General features: G+C 41.8%; 1 protein-coding gene across 1 annotated transcript in view; it reads right to left on the bottom strand.

The window, feature by feature from the left end:
- The window catches only part of LOC114659998 (short transient receptor potential channel 7), a 292643-nt gene that overhangs the window by 187623 nt on the left and 85544 nt on the right, over nt 1-19476 (bottom strand). The window contains exon 2 of the mRNA XM_028812533.2: nt 1444-2221. Within this exon, the coding sequence (XP_028668366.2) occupies nt 1444-2221 (778 nt within the window). The remainder of the gene's footprint in view (nt 1-1443; nt 2222-19476) is intronic.

Here is a 19476-nt window from a genome sequence, read left to right as displayed (position 1 = left end):
CTGGCATCAATTCTCTTTGGCTGTTGAGTGACCTTGGTATGATAGCAGAGGTAGGAAAGAACACAGAGATGGTCACCCCGGTTCTTTTAATGACACAATGGTGATCATACAACACTGATGCTATACCAAACTCTTCTCTTCAGTTCTACCCACTCATTAACTACTCCTCCTTCCTTTTTTTAAATAAATCAATAAACGTTATTAACACTAACATGAACTACTGTCTGTGGTGGGTTGGCACCCTGCCCAGGATTGGTTCCTGCCTTGTGCCCTGTGTTGGCTGGGATTGGCTCCAGCAGACCCCCGTGACCCTGTGTTTGGATTCAGCGGGTTGGAAAATGGATGGATGGATGGATGAACTACTGTTTACAACAAGAATGGAAAAGATCTGAAAAACATGATGTTAAGATAGCAAGAAGGATCATAACAACCTCATTCATAGCAGATATGTTAGCCCTGTCACACATGTGCAGCTAAAAGGCTCAAAAGACGGTAATTCCTCACCAAACCAGGGGATGCAAGAGTGCACTAATCCTTGCTCTGTTTCATGGAGAGACTGACCAAAGGAAATTCCGCTTGGATCCGATGACATCATTTCCAGTTCTGTGACAAAGACGTCACTTATGGTCCCGGCTAAGTCACTTCTGGTTCTGACACCAAGGATGTCACTTCTGGTTCCCACCACGTCCCTCCCAGTCCTGGCCCCGAGGACGTCACTTCCGGGTCCTGTCTGATGACATCATTTCCCATTTCCCACTATAAAATCACCATGCTTGCCTGTTTGCTTTGTTCTTGTTTTGGACTCACATTTGTACCAATTAGGACCCATCATTTCTTCAGTTTGGCAACCAATTCAAGTATATGGGCAGCTGCCCTCAAACCTCTCTCTCTCTGTGTCTTGTGAATTATTCTACCACCCAAAACAAAAATGTGGTATTTTATAGAAAGACAAACAAACATGCATTAAAACCAATTTGTAAATCAAACCACAAAGTCAAAAAGCAATATGTAAATCATTAAATTAAGATAACAAGAAGGGTTACAATGAACTCATTCATATCTGTATCATCTCTTGATTCACTCTATTTTCTAACTGCCTGGCTTATTTTTCTCCTTGTGGCATTACACTGCAGACCCCAACAATCAAGTGACTTCCATTCATATCAAAGACTAAATGCAATGAGCGCACTGTGAAGAAGACACTCCCTTATGATCAGAAACACTACTAGTTCTCCTTTTGCTTGACTGGCAAATTCAACTGATGCCCACACTCCATGTGGTGTGCAGCCCAAGTATGCATCGATGGAATTCAGCATGATTGTGAAGGAAATCGAGGAACACATTGAAAGTATAAAATGCCTTACAGCCAATAATCTCACCTTGGCACGGCTGTCCACCCTCCCACCAAGTGCACCCAACTCTGAAGTATTGTTGCTGTCTTACCTTGAACTCTGTTTCAATGTTGGCCAATCTGGCTAACTCATTGCTGAGCTCTAAGGCAGTGAGGACGGGATCCTCACTAGAAAGGGACAGATAGGCAGCACTAGCCAGTCCTTTATAGGCATTCATCCTGGAACGTGAATGGCTGAAAGAGTCCTTCTTCTGCTTCTCAATGCACTCGTGGCATTTGCAAAAGTAGTCGTGTGGCTTTTCGATGCGAGCACCTTTCAACAAGAGAATGTGTACGATCTCATACTCCTGACAATGTGATGCAAGGATGATTGGTGTGATGTCGTGTGAGAAGCGCGTTCCGTCTTCATCATAAGCATAGAAGTCATCATCTCTCAGCTCCTGCTCCAGCGGACTTAAGGTGAGGCGGTGGCCAGCGGCAAAGGCTGGGTGGCTGAGAATAGCTTCCACGATCCTAACATAGCCTTTGCTGATGGCCAATAAAAGGGCATCGCCCACCCGTGCCAGATTCTCCTTCTTAAGCAGAATCTCCGTCACCTCCAGGTGTTCATTTCCTACAGCTAACTGCAAGGCATTCTGGCCCATGTAGTCCACACAGTTGAAGCTCAGGGTTTTGGACTCCTCAAGCATCTTGCGCACCACTGGGATGTTCCCGTATTCAGCTGCATCCAGAAAACGTTCCTCTTCCAGCGTCAGGCTAGTGCCCTTCTCATTAAACATGTAGGCTGGTCCCCGGATGGCCTGCCGCCTGCCTTTATCACGCAGAGTCGTATGCCGCCGGTGCATGTTGTGGCTACTTTTGCTTCCCAACCTGTAGAAGAGGAAAGAAATCATATTTGTAACTTCTAGAATCATGGAAAAAAAATCACCTAATAGTGAGCAAAAAAGAGTGAGGGCCAAGCAAATCATTGACAGATGATGAGACTTAAAAAAGTTCAAATCGTAAAAGTGGCACTTTGGTGGAGAGGGGCTGCAGCTCTAATTCCAAAAGGGAAGTTTGATACCACATGGTGGTAGAGCAGAAATTTTAAACAATGTGGTTAAAGTGGGAACCCAACTGCCCCGACCACCCTGCATACGGTATGTGAGTTTCATAAGCAGCCATGTTGAAGACGTCAGCTTTCTGTAAGAGCATTGACATTTCACATGTGTAGTGATGAGAGAAACAGCTGAGTTTCTATTTGCATACTTGTTGTGGGGAACAAAATCCGTAGATTATTTTGTACATATTTTCATTATATTTTGCTCAAGACAACACTAGATGAACTTAAATACACATCAAAGCATATCCTCTTCCCAATTGTACCTTACTTTAAAAAAAAAAAGGAAGACATGACAATGCCTCAGGATATCAATTATAACCTGAGAAAGGATGGGCATCTGGGAGAAGTTGCTAAATGGGTTTACAGCCTGGAAAAAGAAGACATGCCAGTAGGTACTCAGCAAGATCAAACGGTTTTATTGTTTGGGAAAATGGATGAGTGAATTTATTCATCATATTGACAGCCAATCAGAATATCTAATAATCACATCTTGCAAAACCCCCCTGTAGAATCTTATATTTACTGTAAATGTCTATGCATGGAAGTGTGTGTGTCTGTCTGTCCAGCCCGGAAGTGAGAGGTGGAGTCGGGGTAAGGGCTCCACTGCCAAGGAAACAGATACTCGCTTAGCCACTAATACACAAGCGAGGCAAGCATATCAGCAAAACGAAACCTTCAAAGAAAGAGACACTCACTTAGCCGCTGGTACAGAAGTGAGGTGAACTCATTGTCAAAACAAAACCTCCTGGAGAGAGATGCTCAGATTAGCTCCTTTCAAATACCTGACATCTCTACATTTCAATTTTTTTTTCTGACGATTTCAATAGTTTCTAGGACCCTTGGCTTTTTACAGCTTGGGCTTAGACAGCTAGTTTTATAATAAATAAGCCTTGTCTGAAGAGCGACATCAGAATAGGAAGAAGAAGCAAAGAGAAGAAGAACAGAACAACATCAGAAGAGGGTACCAGCAACATGTGTCCATTTCCATCTGATCGTTGGCAAAGCATCTTATGAACATGAATGAGTGCTAGATCAGAAGCCACCTAGGACATTCATCCTTGTCATCTTTTAACTTTTCGTAAGCTTTTCTAAAGACTATATATATCCAGACTTTGCTTTCCACATTTTCTTTTATGCTTTCCTCTACTGGTATTATTATTCATGTAATAAATACCACACTGCTTTTAAGTTTCTATACTTTGTCTTCATATTTAGTGTGATTGAAGTAATAAGGTACATTTCTTTGAGCACCTGGTGCAGCCGGAGGTTTGCCATACGCTTTGTGCTGCAAGGTTTATTAAGGCTGAGGGTGTGAGCTCCACCCAATAGCAAGGAGCAGTACGTAAAGTAAGGCATTCTTCGCTGATAAATGGCCGATAGTCAAGGATGTTGAGCCTTTGTATGTTTAAATATATTATTGAAAACCAAAAGTAGTATTTAGGCCTGAGATATATTTAAAACATCATATGCCAATAATAAGTAAGTCTCTTGAAGTGCTGAGAGAGTGACAGGCTGTGTTATTCCTAAGGCACTTGTGTGATTTAAAGTGCTGGAGGTTAACCAGCTGTGTGTGCGTTATTCATGGGGCACTGTTGTGGTTAGGGTCTGTGTGTATAAGTGTGTATATCTATGTATGTGTGTGATAATCTTAAGGTGCAACAGTAGACCAACGAACCTGATAAGTACACTTACCCCTAGGTAAAAGGTAAGTAGAGGGAAATTCCATAAAAATACAGTACTGTTTTACCAAATGATAGAGAGAGGTTAGGAGCGTGCGCTGATACAGCACCCACCACATGACAAACCACCTCAAGATCCCAGATTAGGACCTGAGTGCTGCCAATCAACAGGTGACACCTCAGTACCACACTAGTTCAGATGGAATGGAACCAGTGTGAGGTTTTTTATGGTGGCTGGAGTGCCAACCCTGAAGGTTGGAGGGCCTACTTGCAGGGCTGAATGCAGATTAACATCAAACTCAGGATGGAGCAATTGCAGATTAAGGGCTTTGATCAAGGGCCCAACAGAGTAGAGTCATTTCTGGAATTTGAGGATTTAAACAGTCAACCAACCTTCTGATTGCCAGTGCTAGACCCCTAGCCTCAGAGCCACCACTCCTCCCTTTACCAAACTGACACCAAAATTCATTTTGCAGGTGATTTTGCAAGATGCGAAAGCAAAAGTCACTAAAATACTTTTTTGGAGTTTCAATGATGCTTTTAAGGTGGAAAATAAGAAATATTGCTTTTTGAAGTCTTCACACTTTCATATTCCCTTTAGTTCTTTTCCGCAGCTGTTTAATTCAGGGAATTGACTGAACGCTAGGAAAATCAATTCTGTTTCTCATTCATATTACCACAGAGGACTGCAGTATGTCTTTTCAAAATGTGACGCGCTGCATATTTTCTGTATGCAAACACACCAGAATGTACATTACTGTGTTTTCTCCACAGGAAAGCTAAAGCCAAAGTCATATAATAATCACAAGACTTGTAATCACAGCCCATGTCGCTTTTACTGACTGAGTGCTGATCTTCCAGCACAGTTGTGCCCGCCCCTTTTTCTGACAGCCAATAGTGTGCCGCCTTTTTTGTTTTTTCCATTCAGTTTCAATACATAAGATTTGAGGCCTAAGACAGACGTGCTTCTCTTCTGTTTGTGAGTGTGTTTGTCTTATTCCTCTTCGCCAGACTCCATGCCTTGTACTTCCAACTGAACACACTTTGGTGCTCAGATCTCATACACAAAGAGCTCATCTCCTTGAACAAACCTGATTGAGTTTGTCCTAGCCAGTTACAGACTAGTTGATCTCAGTCATTGGATGTCAGATTAAACGATCAGTTTCACTGGAGTGCACGGCCAACTTCATCTGATTGCTTAAGATTATATAAATGAAGACTATGACTGGGCGGAGTGGTGGCTGTGAGGCTAGGGATCTGCACTGGCAATCAGGAGGTTGCCGGTTCAAACGCCAGAAGTGACTCTACTCCGTTGGGCCTTTGAGCAGGCCCATAATCTGCAATTGCTCCATCCTGGGTATGACGTTAACCTGCAAGAAGGCCTTCCAACCTGCGGGGAAAACTTGGGAGTTGGTGGCAGGATTGGCACTCCAGCCACCATAAAATCCTCACACTGTTCCATTCCATCTGAACTAGTGTGGTGTCGAGATGTCACCCGTTGCATGGCTGCACTCGGGTCCTAATCTGAGATCTTGAGGTGGTTTGTTAAGTGATGGGTGCAGCTGTATCAGCACGTGATCCTAACCTCTCTCCTCTTATGACTGGGAAAGTCATCTAATGTGGCATACTGTAGCCATAACCACAGGGTAGGCTGCTGTCCCCAGCCTTGTCACTACCAGGTTCTGTCACAGGGAGAGAAGACGAGATTGGAGGGAGATGACGTCTATGAAGCAAGAGAGGGAGCGTTTGATGCCAACCTCTTGACATTAGGTACAGGATAATACTTAACAGGTGAGGAGGTTGTGAATATTTTACACATTGCTAATTAAATGAACATCATCGATTGTCAGTTTACCACAAATAATTCTCTTTTTCCCATAGTTACACCAGGCGTTCCCTCATGGCTTCCACCGTGAAAAAACTATCACACAATCGTGTAACACATAGGTGCATCTGGGACTGTTCTAAATAGGAGGACATTTATCATTTTTGTTTATTTGCTTCATCAGAGGCAACAATATCCGATTTTTATTTTTAGAATATGCTGACGTGAATTAGTAACACACATAAACCCCCTGCTCTTTAATAGCATTTTACAACATGACATATTTAAAAACAGAGCCTTGTGTTGGTTGAAATAGCTTCCCTAGACCCCCAATTCCAAATCAAGTCATGTAGAACCCACATCGATTGTACTCTTGTTAGTTTTTGTTCATGCAGTGCCGGTGGCTAATTACAGCTTTTATTTCTTAAACATAAATGAAACACTTGCCTGATGGAGAGTTAAAATTATCGATGTTGCTGTCTGAAGCTAAACTTATTTGCTCAAATAGATCATGAGGGATATCCAGTGATGCTGATGACAAATTGTGTCCGAGAAATGTTGTAATCATTATGATTTGCAGATAATGCCGCTGTAATGTTGTTTTAATGTGATGTAAATATCGAGAAATGTTTATTGACCGTAGGCCTAATGGCTTACAGAGCCAGGCTTTAGGAAGTGCGTTTCCTCATTAATTAATGTCTAGATATGCGTCCTTTTGTTTTCCCTTGTTTGCATTTTGGTGGCAGCTTACCCGAGTACAAATCTTTTATAAAAGCTACTTATGTAAAGGTGTATTCCCACCTGCGAGTAAAACCCTACTGGCTTTTTAATAACCCTGTACTGTGGATCTGTTTTCCTATGAGGAGCAACTGTCAGATATGTAAAAGAGAAAAACATCATCACGTACAATAAAACGCTAAGGTCTTATTGTGATTGGTGTCCTTTTTTAACTTTTTTGACACTTTTCTGAGACATTTTTGTGCCTTCCTGATGGCTGTTCTGCTTTATCTGGAGTGGTGGCTCTGTGCTGGTATCTGGAAGGTTGCCACTTCAAATCCTGTTACTGTTAGAAGGGATCCTACTCTGCTGGGCCCTTGAGCAAGGTCCTTTACCCTTAAACTGCCGCAACCGGCTATAGTCGGTTCCCAATGCAATTTGCCAGCACGCCGGTGCCAATCGGTGACGTATCTTCATTGAACGCTGCAACCGGATATGGTCGTGTCTCAGTGCAATTTGCCAGCACGCAGTAGCCGAGTATATTCGGCGACATACATTCATTGAACGGCGCAACCCGCTAAAGTCGCTTCACAGAGCAATTTGCCGGTGCTGATTAGTCGGTGCCGTACATTCGTTGAGCAGCCAGCTCATGACCACTGCTGGCCCCGGCAGCACTGCAACATCACTGGCCCTGGGATTCAACCGCTGCACTAGACTCGCCTGACAGCCTCAGCGCTTACCTGTGTGTGTTTGCATGCAGCCAGTTCAAGCACAGTTGGCTCAGTGATTTACGGAATTTCACCAATGGCATTAGTTACACATTGTACATATAATAATTGATTGTTGCAGTAGTTTTTTTTTTACGTTTTTACAGTTCATTGGCAGTGTTTAAAATGATCAGTGTTGCAGTAATTGTGATGCTCTTTGCATTAAGAAAAATGTGTTCCATTAAATTTCACATTTTCTTTGCAAATTGCGATGTTTACTTAAAAAGTGCATCAAAAAGTATTTGGCATCCAGGGGTGCATTAACCCTCAAGTATGTGGCGGTTTAAGGGTTAACCTGAAACTTTCTGCACAATGGCCGCCCTTGCACTCTGACCTCCTAAGGCCATGAGTAAAGACAGTTGCCCATCAGGGATTAAATAAGAATATCAAATCAAAACTTTGAATATTGACAGACGGTGCCGTTTCGTGAAGTCCACGGGAATGTGTTAACATGACGTCATCAACGTGACCCTTTAAAGAGGTCATTTATGTGCCATTAGGGTAAATCTAAAAGACTGAACATGCGCTTCTCGATATTTCCATTTTCGTTTTTATGATTTACTCTTCGGTTTTCGATTCTGATTCTTGTGTCACGTCTCTGGCCTGAAGATCAGTTGGTTTTGAGCCCCCGACGCGTACTCTGTTTTATTCTTGTTTCATCTTCTTAACTCAAAATAAAACTCATTTTGCTTTGGCAGAACAGGTCTGTATATCTGTAACGTGATTATTCATGAACTACTAGGACTGGAACTTTGACCTTGGTCTCAGTCAAAACCTTATGACCTGAAATTCAAAAAAAGTTAGGTAGCAGCAACCCCAACACAGTGAGCAATGGTTGTGTGTTTATTACAGCAAACTGAGTCCACAACTGAGCAAAAAAGTACAGTGGTGACACCTGCTGAGCATCAAGCGAATCACAGAGGCCATTTACATGATGGAAAACACCATAATAAGAAGAAAGAATGAAACAGGAGCAGCATCTGCTGACTATTAGGCACATCACAAAATTAACAATGAAAAAGAAAAAGCAGGCAAGATGCTGAGACGCATTGACAAGCAAGAAATAATCCTGAATAGAGCAGCTGAGCAGTAGGCAAACACGAGAGCTCCTCGGCAAGCAAGAGAAAGTCCAAGATACAGAATACAAAAAGGTGAAAGTCAGGTTGTTGTGTTTCAGCCCAGATCTGATCCATTAAGTGTATTTTCCTGTAATTGTCATTTTTGTTGTCTTTTAATCATTATTTTTAATTTTTTTTTGTATCGTTTAGTTTAAATATTATTTAGTGTATATATATTCTCTATTAAGCAGGAATAGAAATGCACAACGACACTCGAGGAAAGCATCAAATCCAGTGTTTGGTAATAACTATTTACAAAACAGAGGCTCAGCAACTCCTTATCTTTAACATGCCCAATGGGCGCTGGGTGGTCTCGTGGCCTTGGATCCCCTGCAGATTTTGTTTTTTTTTTCTCCAGCCCTCTGGAGTTTTTCTTTGTGTTTGTCTGTCCACCCTGGCCATCAAACCTTACTTTATTCTTTATTAATTAGTATTGCCTAATTTTATTTTTATATTTTTTCTTTTTTCTTTCTTCATCTTGTAAACAACAACAACATTTGTTTCTATAGCACATTTTCATACAAAGTGCTTTACATAATGAAGAAAGAGAAAAAACACAAAGTAAATAAGAAATTAGAATTAGGGAACACTAATTAACATAGAATAAAAGTGAGGTCAGATGGCTGGAGAAAAAAAATAAAATCTGCAGGAGTTCTGAGGCCACGAGACCACCCAGCCCCCTCTAGGCAAAGCACTCTGAGGTACATCATTTGTATGAAAATGTTCTCTAGAACTGCGGTGGGTTGGCACCCTGCCCGGGATTGGTTCCTGCCTTGTGCCCTATGTTGGCTGGGACTGGCTCCGACAGACCCCCGTGACCCTGTGTTCGGATTCAGCGGGTTGGAAAATGGATGGATGGATGTTCTCTAGAAATAAATGTTGTTGTGGTTGTTATTTATTTGCCTTTAACTTTAGGACGGTGGGTCTGTGTGTTTCCCTAATACAAATTATAAAACTGAAATTTCCTCTCTCAAGGAAAATTCAAAATTGTAGTGATGAAAGAAAGAGGCAAGTTTTGATTTGCCAGCACGTTTGTGAAAGTGATGCTGAAGTTTGTTTAACAGGCGATTCTGCAATCGCAAAACATGGAAACTCACTAAAGAGTTTGTTAGGGGTTTAACAACCACGTTTATCTCTTTAACACATTTTCATACAATGGATGAAGCTCAAAGGGCTTCAACAAGTCAAAGAAAAAGAAAAACAAATTAGAAATAGAAATAAGAATGAATAAATGCGACAAATCATTGATAATAATAAATCAAGGTGCATTAACATAACACAGACATGCTGTATAACTAATACAAAAATAAGAGTATTTAGATACAGGGGTGGGCAAAAGGAAGTTTACAGCTGTTTGTATGGAAAATGCAGGCCGTTCTATTACATTAGCTTTATTAACTCAATTACTTTATTAAGTTTATTAATTCACAATGGTACAGAGATCTTAGGTAGAGTCTCTTAAGTGCTCAAACTGCCGGCCTTGCATACCCACAACTGTAAACCTGCTTTTGCCCATCCGTGTATTGTGGTTGAGTAAAACTACCAGAAGACCCGGCAATAAATGTTAGGGCGCCAACCCGGTCGTCTCCATTTAATCCAACCAAGGATAAAAAAAGAAAAATGGCTGCTAAGGGTGTGAAGGTAACAGAAAGGTTCCAAAATGAAAACATGAAGCCGTCAAGCTAGGTATTTACTTTCCTTGGAGGAGCAGATAGGAGCGCCGTCCTGTGGTGTGTTCTGTTTCAAAAACAAAGGAGCACCTCCTTCCGGATGTGGGGGGGACTGGATGGAGTGGAATTAATTTCCCTCACTGGGCTTCTTTTCGGTGCTGCGGAGGAAATAGAAGAGGAGAAGGTTGGCACCAGTGCCCCCTCTTGACCTGGGGTGGTAGTACACACCTCAGATGAGCCTGGAGAGTGTTCCACAGATGTACATGTGTGACAACATATAGATTTATTTTAGATTCTCAAATGATACTATGGTTAGATGGCTAAGGAGGACAGAAAACAAGAGGAAAAAAGGGGCAAGATGATCCGTTGGGGTTTCTGTTTTAGCCAGGGTTCCCTCCTAACTGGAGTTCAAATGTTCTATTTTTGTCTATTTTAATAGTTTTTTTTTTTAATTTGAACATTATCGATTATTTAGTTTCTATATGTCTATACTACTTGCACTTTTCTAGGTGGTTTCCTAAGAGGTGGGGCCGCCTGCCCCTCACCACCAAGGGAGGAAAGCCTACAGTCCCCTGTGGTTCATTGAATGCACTCATGGAGTGGGCGAGTGTCTCTTTCGATTTGTGCTTTTTGTGTGAATTACTGGATTTTTGACGTCTGTTTTTTGCTTATTCTATGAATTTGTGTTTTGAGACTTTGTTTGCGTTGGATCGCCTTGTTGTTTCTGGCAAATCCTTTGGCCTCTTGTGCTCCGCTGAGCTTATTTTGTGTAAAAATAAAGCTTTTTTAGCTTTCTCTTTCCTGAATAACTGTACCAAATTTTCATGCTGCTGGGACCTGAATATTTTCTTTTGGACTGACAGACAGACAGACGTGATGATGGCAGTAGGTGCTTTTCACGAATCTAAAAAAAGAAAGGATTTTTCGGTATTCTGAATGTAAACTTAACTGATATCCATTACAGAAAAAAGAAAACACCTCATTCACTTAATGCCATTACCTAAGGCGACTTACAACATTTTTGATACAATTAGCTCCATTTCTTTTGGCTTTCCTATTGGAGCACAGGCTGGTCATGAGACTTGTTGAGGGCCACACAGTCTCAGTAGTGGGATTTGAACCCACAGCCTCAAGGATTTGAAGTCCACAGTCTTAACCACTACACCGCACACACTGCTTGTTGGGTCTTTGCTGTTGAGTCTCCATGTTATAATAAAATCAATTTAAAAAAAGAAACCTTGTCTTAGCCGATAAAGGTAAATTGCTTTTTATTGAGTCACATCCAACATATGCTCAGTTGTACAGGTGGCAGGTGGCAGTCGTGTGGGGGAGTCACCAGTTACACTTTCCTGGGGGCTCTAAACACATTTAGCGTCTGTCTAATCCATGAAGATAGGAATCAGCAAGAAAAAGAAAACTAGGAATGCCAAAAGACCGCAATAACATGGCCCCCTGAATACACTTGGAGGCTGTGTTCAAATGTGAAAGCCTTACACCTCCTTTTGCCAGATACCTGCATTCAGGTAAAGTGATTTTAAGTGATAAGAAGCACACAGCCTTGTCAGCACTGTACAGCGAAACAGTGAGGCATTATGGGTAATAACAAAATATCACAAGTTTTTGCTGTTCATAAGGGGTGTGATGGTGGGTGATCACATCCAAAGTTTCAAAACGCATTTTCTCATAGTAATGACTCCAGGTAATTCTGCATAAACTTGAAGAGTTTACCACCTTGAAATGTGTGGAAGGAAAGGAAGATTAAGCCTTACGTTTTCATCATCAGACACTAAGAGATAATGGTCAAAAGGATGGGCCAAGATCAATAAGAAAATAAGTCAGCCAGTTATTTTCCAACCCGCTACATCCTAACTATAGGGTCATGGGAGTCTGCTGGAGCCAGTCCCAGCCAACACAGGGCGCAAGGCAGGAACACATTCCGAGCAGGGCGCCAGGCCACATCCAAGCACACACTAGGGACAATTTAGGATCACCAATGCACCTAACCTGCATGTCTTTGGACTGTGGGAGGAAACCCACGCAGACACAGGGAGAACATGCAAACTCCACGTAGGGAGGACCTGGGAAGCGAACCCAGGTCTCCTAACTGCGAGGTAGCAGCGCTACCACTGCTCCACCGTGCTGCCTTTAAGAAAATAAATCATAAAATAAATAAAAATAATAATAAATAAATAAGAAAAAAGAACTGAGTGTCAGCCAAAATATTCAACCAAATACACAAAAAATTGTCAAAAAAACATAGAGAAAGTAAGCCCAAAGAAAATCAAAAAAACACACAATGAAAATTCTTTTGGATTTTTATCCCAATAATAGGACAATCGAAGTGCTGTGCCGCCATCTTTCATATGCTTGCAATGATCATGTCCCACATCTTACAGATGGGATCAAATAAGCAAAAATAGTTGATAAAATCACGACAAAGATGACGGCTCAAATGAAATCGATCTCACTGAAATGACACCTAAAAGGGAAATAATTAAGAAAAAATAAAGATACAAAACTTTGGGCCTAAAATTGCAAGTAAAATCGCACAGCATGGTGAAAAGGGGCGTGGCTACAGGTGTTTACAATAAACTTTGAGGAGCTGTGCACACCCCCCTGAAACTCCATCCTCTTCCACACTTGCTTCTGGAATTGTTTGTTTGTAATATTATTACTAGAAAACACGTGGAACTGCTGTCATTTCACGATTCAGATCCCAGTCATAATAGTAATGAGTAATAATGAGGAACTGCAGGTTGCTACATGTGCCTAACGGGCAGCGGATAGTCTGCAATCTGCTTCACACTCTAGCAGCCATGTTACCTTCTCGATCAGTTTGCCTATGCAGTACCCCCATAGGAAAGAGGTAAACCCCAATAACTATGCTGAACCTGGAGCTGTCGCTCTTCTTCTTCCTATCGCGCATTTGTCTCATTCCCAGCAGGTGTCACTGCTGCTCTTTTTCTTTCTCTCACGTCACTTTCCTGATCAGTTTGTGTATGCAGTTTACTGTAAGAAAGAAGTGACCTCCGATAAATGTGTGGAAGCCGGAGCTGTCCTACTTCTTCTTCTTATCACATATTCAGCTTCTGCAATTTGCTTCATGCCCAGCAGATGTCTCTGTTGTTCTTTTTCTTTCTGCCATGTCACTGTCTGGATCGGTTTTCCTATGCAGCTTAACATAAGAAATACAGTACATGGACTGTGATAACTTTGTGGAGGTCACATTTTTTGCTTCACCAGTGTGTATCATGTCATAAATTTTTGATTTAGACCAGGATCAAGGCTCTAACCCCAAAGATTCACAAGTAATCCCATGATGAACAGACCAACCCTTATAATTTATATATATTTTTATATATTATTATATATATTATATATTCTTTATATATATGTATTGTAATGGATAACATGCATGGAGCTGGAATCACTAACAGGATTGGCATCTTTACCTTAATCCCCCAGGAGGTTTATGAAGAGATTGGGGTACGATCTATATCAAGGCTGTATGCTTCCCTGACCTACTAGACAGCTGCCTCCCTGGGCTTCAGTACCCATTTGGACACCCACAGGTAATGCTGGGAGTTCTAGTCTAGTCCAATGGGCAGCCCTGTTGGGGTCTGTGGGTGTCGCCAGAGAGTGCTGCAGGGAGTTATACTCCCTTCTTCATGGGACTTCCTTATGACCTGGAAGTGGTTTCAACTGGCATTGCCTGATTTTCAATAAAAAGAACTACACTGTTTTGTCCAGGTGAGTCGGAGCTGCGAGAGGAGACAGTAGTGGAGAGAAGAAGAGTGGTTGTAGTAGTAATACAGAGGTATTTCTTTAAAATAAAAACCTTTATTTTGAATCAAATCTAGGACTTTCCCATACATTCAAATTTGGTGTTTAGGGCTCTGTGGTACACCTAGTTGATCATAACATACACACACACATATATATATATACAGTACATACAGTATATATATATATATATATATATATAATATATATACATATATATATAGAGTATATATATATATATATATATATATATATATATATATATATATATATATATATATGTATAGTGGACAGTAGGGGGTACTCCATCTCCCCAAATACCCAACACAAACAGGTACAGGCACAATTTAAAAGAGAAAGGAATCTTTCATTTGTGGGATACTCTTCCCCAAGCATTTCCCACCATGGCCACAAGTACAAATATGCAATAAACTCAAGTCTCGGCACAATAAAGCACTCTTTTCTTCCTTCTCTCTTGATCACCGACTTCTCCACTCCTCCTTGTCCACCTTTCGCTTTTTATTTTAGCTGTCCTGGAAGTGCTTCCGAATATCCGCCCACGTGGTCTATCAGCACATCCAGGTGAGGCGGAAACCCCATGCCACAGGGCTTCTCAGTCCTTAAAGCACCCTCTGGCGGCACCCATCAGGGCTGAGTTAAAGGACACCATGTCCCATTGTGCCCTGTGGTAATCCGGGGCACCACTGTAACCCAGGGAAGCTGTCAGCTAGCGTTCTGGGGGAGGCAGTACCATAAATAAGCTGCCTGCCCCATCCTTCTATTTCTTTGGCGCCCCAGCTGGATTGGGCTGGATTGGGCTGCCGGCCGTCTTTTACTATATATATATATATATCTATATATATATATATATATATATATATATATATATATATATATATATATATATATATATATATATATATATATATATATATATATATACAGTAATCCCTCCTCTAACGCGGGGTTTGCGTTCCAGACCCCCCCGCGAAAGGTGAAAATCCGCAAAATAGAAACCATATGTTTATATGTTTATTTTTATATTGTCATGCTTGGGTCACTGATTTGCACAGAAACACAGGAGGTTGTAGAGAGACAGGAATGTTATTCAAACACTGCAAACAAACATTTATCTCTTTTTCAAAAGTTTAAACTGTGCTCCATGACAAGACAGAGATGACAGTTCCGTCTCACAATTAAAAGAATGCAAACATATCTTCCTCTTCAAAGGAGTGCGCATCAGGAGCAGATAATGCCAGAGAGAGAAAGAGAGCCAGAGAAAAACAAACAATCAAAAATCAATACGTGCCTTTCGAGCTTTTAAGTATGCGAAGCACCGTGCAGCATGTCGCTTGACAAAGCAGCTGCACAGAAGGGAGCAACGTGAAGATAATCTTTCAGCATTTTTAGATGAGCGTCCGTATCGTCTAGGGGTGCGAACAGCCCCCCTGCTCACACCCCCTCCATCAGGAGCAGAGAATGTCAGAGCAAGAGAGAGAGAGAGAAAAGTAAACAATCAATAATCAATACGTGCTGTTTGGTCTTTTAAGTATGCGAAGCACCATGCAGGAAGCATATCGCTTGACAAAGCAGCCACATGTAAGCCCAGCAAGGATGGCAGCAATGTGAAGGTAATCTTTCAGCGTTTTTTGAGGAGCGGCCGTATCCTCTAGGGGTGTGAACAGCCCCCGTTCTCACAATATATTTGAGGAGTTTTATTTAATACGTAATACGCGCTCTGGTTGGGTAGCTTCTCAGCCATCTGCCAATAGCGTCCCTTGTATGAAATCAACTGGGCAAACCAACTGAGGAAGTGTGTACCAGAAATTAAAAGACCCATTGTCTGCAGAAATCTGCGAACCAGCAAAAAATCTGCGATATATATTTAAAATATGCGTACATATAAAATCCGCGATAGAGTGAAGCCGCGAAAGTCGAAGCGCGATATAGCGAGGGATTACTGTATATATATATATATATATATATATATATATATATATATATATATATATATATATATATATATATATATATTTGTACCGATCCAGGTAGTTTTGGGAAGTGAATTACTTTTATTAATTCTGTATGGTGAGTGAGGAAAGGGTGTGAGTGAGTTTTCCATTGCTCTAGCCAGTCAGCTTTCGGCCAATCATTATTATGGGCTGGTTAGTATTTTGCTAGGGGTTGACTTGCCCATCCTCCACCCTCATCCCATCCCATCTGAGTCTCTGTCTCCCCCTCAGTCTTCTCCCTTTGACTACTCTTCTCCAGACTCTCTCCATCATCTTCTTCTCGTTTCCCCTCGCCAGTTCCCCATACCAGCTTGTCTTATTTTCTCACACATCTTTGCCCCCTCCTGTCTCTTCTTTTCATTTCATAGTTGCTCCCACAGCGAGACCCCGACCCCCCTAAGCCCATCTCATCATTCTCGTTTCAGTTTCCTTTAAGTTTCTCTTCTTCTTCTTCTTCTTCATTTCCCTGGTAGTTTCCTTACAGCAGCTCTTTTAATTTTTTGTTCATTTAGGAGACCCATGTCTGACTGGTGAATCTGATTTTCCATCTCGTATCATTTGATCCACACAGGAGTAGAAGATCAGTTTGGGGAAAAAAAACACTTTATGTTCCGTCATAAGTGAAAGTGTAATGTGCGCTTTATGGAGGTAATTTTAAGGATACACAAGGGAAGCGTTTGCTTGCTGCACAGACATTCACATATCTCAATCTTCTGTGTCTCAGTTTGAAGACAAAGATCAGGAAGACGAGCTTTAGACAAGCATCTTGCTCTGCCTCTGACTGTTATGTTTGTGTGTTGTTTCTAATTTTTATTTTGTATCCTAGAGCATGGGTTCTCAAGTTCAGTCTCTGTGGACCTCTGCGGTTACTGGCTTTCATCCCAACCAGGTTCAATCAGTGGGAAACTCTCATGTCTCATCAGTCTAATTGTTTAGCTGGCCTTTGTTCTTATTCTGCATTCACAAAAGTGCTTTAGTATGATACTTGCTTTGAGAAGAAATGCGATTTCTTTTATAAAGTTTTAAACACTTAACTTTCTTTTAATGTTTCAATTTCAAATCACCTTAATATTTTGTGGAATTTTCTCCTTAAAATTGTCTCCAAACACTAACAATTAGTGAAGAACAGAGCAGACATGGGTACAAATGACACAATGTTAAAGCACAGCCACTACTTTAATGCTAGATTCATTTGTGTGCTAATCCATCTTAATAAAAGGAAAAGTGTGCCTGTGTGTCCATCCAGTTGTTATGACTTTGTCATTCCAACATAAATATTTGATATTAAAACGCATTTCATTTTTCATCCCAGCAGATGGCACATCGCAAATATTAACAATGATTTTGTGAATCAAATACCAAATGGGATATAACAGAGATACTGTATGTGCATTGCACTTGCCATTCCAGCAGATGGCACATCACCAGCATATGTAGTAATGCATTTTATTACTACATGTCTGTCTATCTGTGTGACTGATCAGTTGCTATGTCTCTGTCAACAACACAACACAAACATTTGTGGTAATAAAATACATTGCATTTGCCATTCCAACAGGTGGTACATCACTGGCACATCACCAACATTTGTAGCAATGCGTTTTACTACTGGAAATGTTTGAGATGTGAACTAATGACAATGGTTATCACCGTTACCAAAAAAACACAAGTAACACGCCAAAACAACAAGACAGTCCATTATTCTAAATTCAAAAACTAAAAATAAGTCAAAAATTCAGAAAAGTGAAAACCTAAATAGACAAAGCAAGAATCAAAAAAGTTAACAAGGACGCAGGGAACTGTCACTGTTTACACATTCTTCCTTTGTCCAAATGAGTTTTTTTTAGGTATTTTTTTTTTTTGGGGGGGGGGGGGGGGGTTATTTATGGTGTATTTAAATTATTGTTTTTCATATGTTAGTGTTGTGTAGTGATTTTTGTACCTTATATTGTATTGCTTAAATATTATGTGGTATTTAGGCCAACACAGGGCACAAGGCAGGAACCAATCCTGGGCAGGGTGCCAACCCACCGCAGGACACACACAAACACACCCACACACCAAACACACACTAGGGCCAATTTAGAATCGCCAATCCACCTAACCTGCATGTCTTTGGACTGTGGGAGGAAACCGGAGTGCCCGGAGGAAACCCACGCAGACACGGGGAGAACATGCAAACTCCACGCAGTCTTCCTTTGTGCTCTGTGGGTGGGACTCCAAGAGGCGGAGCCATCATGACATCATTGCTGAAGGACCGCCCACAGCCTGTTTATTACAGCTGAGTGATTGGGTCCTGCAGAGAATCATTGAGTGTTGTAGTGTGAGGGTCATTATTGTAAATACTCTTTTATTTTCTAGTATTGTGGAGTTTTGCTTGTTTTCTGGATTTTGGACCTGCTGTGTTTGCTTTAGGTTGCTTTTCTGAGGCAAACCCAGTCTTCTAGATTTTTGCTCATTTTTCACTGCCTTACCTTTTCTGCTTCTTTTTTATTAGTTAAACTACATTGGGTGGAATGGTGGTGCAGTGGTAGTGCTGCTGCCTTGCAGTTAGGAGACCCGGGTTTGCTTTTCCTCTGGGTGTTCCGGTTTCCTTCCACAGTCCAAAGACATGCAGGTTAGGCGGATTGGCGATCTTAAATTGTCCCTAATGTTTGCTTGGTGTGTGGGTGGGGGTGTGTGTGTGTGTGTGTGTGTGTGTGTGTGTGTGTGCGCCCTGCGGTGGGCTGGTACCCTGCCCGGGGTTTGTTTCCTGCCTTGCACCCTGTGTTAGCTGGGATTGGTTCCAGCAGACACCCATGACCCTGTAGTTAGGATATAGCGGGTTGGATAATGGATGGATGGATAAACTACATTGGGAATCAAGTAACAGTTGTTTCTTTTACCTCCTCTTTACTCGATCAGTTGCTGGCTTGTTGCTGCTGACGTCCTGCGTGATCTGCACTTCACTCACCTACCAAGGGGACTACGCGCCATTGTGAAGAGGTGGTCTGAATGCACCCCAAGGTGACGCGTTCGCTCCTCCAAAACCCCTCTTAGATGGTGATACAATGGGAAACAAATAACAGTTCTTTTTATTACCTCCTCTTTCCTCGATCAGCTGTTGGCTTGCTGCTGCCGTCCCTCGTGATCTGCCCTTCGCTCACCTAACCCCCAGCCCCCAAGCCAGCACTATGCGCCGTTGTGAAAAGGTGGGCTGAACGCAACCCAAGGTGACGTTTGCGCTCCTCTGAAACCTCTCTTAGATGGTGATGCAATGGGAAACAAATAACAGTTCTTTTTATTACCTCCTCTTTGCTCGATCAGCTGCTGGCTTGCTGCTGCTGACGTCCTGCGTGATCTGCACTTCACTCACCTACCAAGGGGGCTACGCGCCATTGTGAAGAGGTGGTCTGAATGCACCCCAAGGTGACGCGTTCGCTCCTGCGAAACCCCTCTTAGATGGTGATACA

The sequence above is a fragment of the Erpetoichthys calabaricus genome, chromosome 11, assembly GCF_900747795.2.
Source record: "Erpetoichthys calabaricus chromosome 11, fErpCal1.3, whole genome shotgun sequence".
Taxonomy (NCBI): Eukaryota; Metazoa; Chordata; class Cladistia; order Polypteriformes; family Polypteridae; genus Erpetoichthys; species Erpetoichthys calabaricus.
Note: the sequence above shows the minus strand (reverse complement) of the source record. Positions and strands in the feature narration are given on the sequence as shown.